Source organism: Pygoscelis adeliae, unplaced genomic scaffold, assembly GCF_000699105.1.
Source record: "Pygoscelis adeliae isolate BGI_AS28 unplaced genomic scaffold, ASM69910v1 Scaffold513, whole genome shotgun sequence".
NCBI classification, from domain to species: Eukaryota; Metazoa; Chordata; class Aves; order Sphenisciformes; family Spheniscidae; genus Pygoscelis; species Pygoscelis adeliae.
Window position 1 is genome coordinate 2,233,670 of NW_008824591.1, and position 5,291 is coordinate 2,238,960.

At 59.6% G+C, this 5,291-nt stretch overlaps 1 protein-coding gene across 1 annotated transcript in view; it reads left to right on the plus strand.

Moving 5' to 3' along the window:
* Window positions 1-5,291, plus strand: part of PTPRU (protein tyrosine phosphatase, receptor type, U) — a 50,718-nt gene that overhangs the window by 7,127 nt on the left and 38,300 nt on the right. Inside the window, 5 exon segments of the mRNA XM_009322262.1 lie at window positions 1,182-1,453; window positions 1,553-1,634; window positions 2,330-2,445; window positions 2,666-2,840; window positions 3,478-3,771. Of these exon segments, the coding sequence (XP_009320537.1) occupies window positions 1,182-1,453; window positions 1,553-1,634; window positions 2,330-2,445; window positions 2,666-2,840; window positions 3,478-3,771 (939 nt within the window).

Below are 5,291 nucleotides of genomic sequence, written 5' to 3' on the forward strand. Positions count from 1 at the left end.
GGGGTCACCCCAGGTGCAGCTCCCAAACGCTGGGGGGGATGGGTGGGTGCCCCCCCGCTGCCTTTGCTGGGTTTTTCTTGGTGCCCTCTTGCAGGGAGCTGATGGGAGGAAAGCATGTGAATTCGTTAAAATTAACTGGCGGTGAAAGCTATTAATAATTAAGCGCCTACTGTCAGGAAAACAACGGTAGACACAAATAAATGGCCCGGCTTTGTTACTTACAGCTTCTACTATTATTAAAATGGAAGGGATATTAATAATCCCCTCGCCTTTGGTGTTGGGGAGGGTTTGGTCCCAGGAAAGGGCAGCTTCCCATCCGCCCTGTGTCCCGGCCCCACGGCCATGCTGGATGGCTCTGGGAGCTGCCCTGAAGATCCGGGTCGCCTGGGATGGAGCATGTAGGGCAGGGAAGGATGCTGCCTTTGGGATCCCCTTTGGGATTTTCATCCTGCCTGCCCCGTAAGTACGGCAAGCGCCGGGACTCCTGGTTCCATTGCTGGAGATTTTGGGTGATGGGAGATGGGGTAGTAGCGGCTGCTGGTGCTGGGGCAGTGGGGAGCCAGGTCTGGTGTGGGCATCCCGGGGAACCGTGGTGCCAGCATCCCAGAGAGCCGCGGTGCTGCCGCTCGTTAAGCCGATGAGCGGTTTTTTCCCCTCCGTGAGCGCCTGCTGAGCACAGTTTAAACTCGGCGACAACTGCGTGGTAAATGATACGAGGCGATGGGAATGGAAATGAAACATCTGGGGCCCGGCTGGGGAGGGCAGTATTGACGCAGCTGAAGCTGTGAGCATTAAAGGAAAGCAGGCGGAGGGTCTCCGGTGGCATCGAAGCCATTACCGACCCTGGTGTCCTGGGGGACCGCGGCTGTGAGCAGCTTATCCTGGAGGCAGCGGGTCTGCTCCTTCCCTCCTCGTCCAGCAGCCAAGTCCCCTTTTGGTGTCCTGCTGCTGCTCAGATGGACACCTGACACTGACTCCATCCCTGGTCCCTGGCTCCTGTCCTGCACGTCCCTGCGGGCTGGCATGGACGGGTACCCAGTGGGACCCGAGCATCGGTGCAAGGTCGCGTGCATCTTTGCAATCTTGCATCCTCCACCTTCTCAATCGCTGCCGGCAAAGCTCAGGAAACGCGGAACAGGAGGATTACTCCACTCTCTCCCTGCTTCTCCCTCCCGCCACAGGCTCCTACCTGATGGTGAACTCCTCGCAGCACGCCCCGGGCCAGAAAGCTCACCTGCTCTTCCAGGCGCTGAGCGAGAATGACACCCACTGCCTCCAGTTCAGCTACTTCATGTACAGCCGGGATGGCCACAGCCCCGGCACCCTCAGCGCCTATGTCCGGGTGATGGGGGGCCCGGTGGGCAGCGCTGTCTGGAACGCCTCCGGCTCCCACGGCCACCAGTGGCACCAGGCGGAGTTGGCCGTCAGCTTGTTCTGGCCCAGCGAGTACCAGGTGAGCCCTAGTGGACTCCCCCCTCTTGCATGACCCGGACCCTCCCTTGCACGACCTGGACCCCCCCGGCAACGGGTGACCCTCTGTTTGGTGCCGCAGGTCCTCTTCGAGGCGGTGGTCTCCAGCGAGCGCAGGGGCTATCTTGGCTTGGATGATATTTTGCTCTTGAATTATCCGTGCTGTGAGTGTCACGGGATGGGACCCAAGGGTGGGGGACCCCGAAGGGCAGCGGGGTGGTGGGCGCTGCTGAGCTGGGCTGGGCAGCAGGGTTCAGAGCTGGTGCCCATTGGGATGGTCCTGGGGAGAGCTGATGGACTAATGCCATGGCGCAGCCTCGTGGCACCTGGGTGTCCTGTCGTCACCTGGGCTGGCGGAGCTCCATCTCCTGGGTACCTCTGGGGCTCCTTTTTCCATCTCCATCACTGAATTTTTATAAAACCTCAGAGAAATGCAGGCTGAACGTGTGGCCTGAGCATCCCCATTGAGAGGGGCCACCCGAGCTGGTGGGGACCTGAAATCCCAGGCTGTCCCAACACGTTGGCTGTCGGGGTTCACCCCCTATTTCTCCCAGGCTGGGGTAGGAGACCTGCCCCCCTCTATCAACCCCATAGCCTGCATCTGGCGACAGCGCTGCGGGATGCTGGAGGGGAAGGCTGCATCCCTCCCTGGGACACCGGCTGGCTGTACGGGAACGGGAACAAGTTCCTGATTCTGAGCTGGGCTGTGAGGATGGGGATCAAGCCCGTCTGGAGCTCGGCTCCAGCCCTGGCATCCTGGGTGGGTTTTTGGGCTGCGGCGGGATTTTTGCAGCAATGCTACTGCGGGTCCCCTCGGAGCTCGGCTGCTTCGTCACCTCTCGCTTGTGTCCCTCGGCAGCGAAAGCGCCTCATTTCTCCCGCCTGGGCGACGTGGAGGTCAACGCGGGGCAGAACGCCACTTTCCAGTGCGTGGCCGCCGGCAAGGCTGCTGAGGCTGAGCGGTTCCTCATGCAGGTGAGCAACGGCGGTGGTGAAACCAGCATCTCCACCGTCAACCCCGTGTATTGCTTCTGCAACGCCTCCGTGGCTCCCCTTTGGGAGAAGACACTGCTGGGCAGGGGGGAGAAGGGTCATCCCTCCCCCTTTTAAGCAGACATCATTTGGGGACATGTTCGGTGGCTCTGGATGTCACGCCGTGCCTCCTGGTAACGTCTTGTCTCTCCCCGTGGGGCAGAGGCAGAGCGGCGAGGTGGTCCCTGCCGCCTCCGTGAAGCACATCAGCCACCGGCGCTTCCTGGCCACCTTCCAGCTGGACGAGGTGTCCAAGGAGGAGCAGGACCTGTACCGCTGCGTCACCCAGTCCAGCCGTGGCTCGGGCGTCTCCAACTTCGCCGAGCTCATTGTGAAAGGTGAGTGACTCGCTGTTGCCCGCCGGGTTTCTGGGTGATGGACGGGCTATTTCTGCTCCGCTGTTTGCAGAGGAAGAGGAAGGTGGGATGCTTGGGGCGGTGGGATCGTAGTTTCTTGCTGGGAATGAGTTGCTATGCACGGATGGTTCAACATAAAACCAGGAAACTACCTTTCCTGGTGGCCTTAGATCATTTATTTCCGATTGCAGTAGGTGGGAATTAATTAATTATGGTGAAACTGTGCAGCACCATGCTGGGCAGTGTATCTTATAAAGATAATTAAGGTTTGATCAGATGAAACCCTACTGCAGCTGTTAAAGCCTCGCTAAAAGTGATGGAGGGCATGTGTGCAGGCTGAAGTTTAAAGACCGGATGGTGCCCTCCTATACTTTGGTGTCAATCCTCACGTCCTCTGGGTGGGGGATCCGAGTTTGTCCCATGCCCCGCAGTCCGAAGATGATGGGGTTGTTTGAGAAGAGGTGTTGTGAATGTCTCGACTGTAGCTAGTAGAAAAAGAAAAAAAAAAATAGTGGTACCTGTGGCTGTGCCGGTGTGGCCCTGGCTCCAGGGCTGGGGATGCTGTGGAGCTGCTTCTGGAGGGGGATGCTCCACCTGCCCCATCTCTGCTCTCTTCCAGAGCCCCCCACGCCCATTGCACCCCCCCAACTGCTCCGGGCCGGCTCCACCTACCTCATCATCCAGCTCAACACCAACTCCATCATCGGGGACGGCCCCATTGTGCGCAAGGAGATCGAGTACCGCATGACCTCGGGGCCCTGGTCAGAGGTCCACGCTGTCAACATGCAGACCTACAAGCTCTGGCACCTGGATCCGGACACGGAGTACGAGATCAGTGTCCTGCTCACCCGACCTGGCGAGGGGGGCACCGGCAAACCGGGGCCGCCCCTCATCAGCCGCACCAAGTGTGCAGGTGGGTCCCATGCTGCATCCCCGCCACCCCGGGTAGGTGGCCTTGGGCAAAGGTCCCCTGCCACCATGAGCCTTGGGGAGCGTGGTTGGGGCTGGATGGGTGCCGAAGGCATTTGCCGCTGCAGTCCAGGAGCTTGGAGCATCGCTCATGGACATGAGGAAAAATGTCTTTACTGAAAGAGTGGTTAAACATTGGAACAGGCTGCCCAGGGAAGTGGTTGAGTCACCATCCCTGGAGGTATTTAAAAGATGGGTAGATGAGGCGCTTCGGGACGTGGTTTAGTGGGCCTGGGGGTGTTGGGTCGACCGTTGGACTCGATGATTTTAGAGGTCTTTTCCAACCTTAATGATTCTATGATTCTGTGATTCTTCTGACAGATCCGCCTTTAATTGACTTTTTAGCGGCTGTGCGCAGCACCTCGGGAGGGATCGCTAATTAAACCCATGTTGTGATCATGGCTGGAGGGTAGCAGGGTGTACGAGCGAGGCTGGATCTTGAGCCAACGCAATCAGCCTGTGCAGAGGGGCTGAATATCTGTCCAGTCTGAAAATGCCCTGACGGACGGCGGGTTTTTGCTGATCAGAGTCAACAGTAGCCAGGCGTGACCTCGGTGCAGGAAGGCACAGTAACGGGATGCAGAGAGTTAGCAGCTGCCTCGTGGCTGGTTTCCATCCCTGGAGCCGGGCAAACGCCGGCAGGAGACGGCTACTCCCCCTCCGCCGGGGCTGTGGGCTCAGGGCTGGACCCAGCTCAGGGCATCCCCAAACCTCGGGACCGCGGTCCCTGAGGATGAGCCCCTTGGCTGTCCCTAGCGAGGCTCCCATCTTGTTCCCTCCTCCTCGGAGGGAGCTGTAGATTATTCTCCAGTGCCTGGTTTTGAGTGGTCGGTGCCTCTAAAGACATTTCTTTTAAAATTACCTTAATCCTATGCCACACTGGAGGGGTGGTAGCTTTGGCTGGGGGGGTCGGCTGCCTTCCCACGCACGGTGATGACCTGGGGGTAATTCAGGGCAACCCCATCCCGGCCGAAGCCCCCCTGGGGTGTCGCCAGGGAAGGTAGGAGCTGGGGTTTCTCTCTGCCAAAATGCCCCAACAGAGCCCACGGTGCACCCGTGCTGCCGGTCTGGGGGGTGATGGGGGGGAAGACTTCTCCGGTGCCGTGGGGCTGCAGGGGAGCCTGTTTCCCTCAGGGGAGTCTGACCCCGCATCCCTATGGGGGAGTGACCCGGCCTTGGGGACGTCCCCATCCCCGGCTGCGGTGGGGCTGGTGGCGGCGTTTCAGACTCTCCATGGCAACCGCCTTCCTGATGCCGGTGTTTAACTGCTGGTAATTGAGCAAAGTCGAAGGCAGCGAGACGGCGTGATGGAGGTGCAGGATTGTCACGCCGTGTTCACCCCGAGACCCGGCACCGCCGTGATGCTGGGCTGGGACCCTGCAAAAAAAAAAACCAACAAAACCCAACCCAACGAAAGTGGAGGTCCGTGCTGCTGAACTGGGAACGAGCTGGGAGCATCACCCT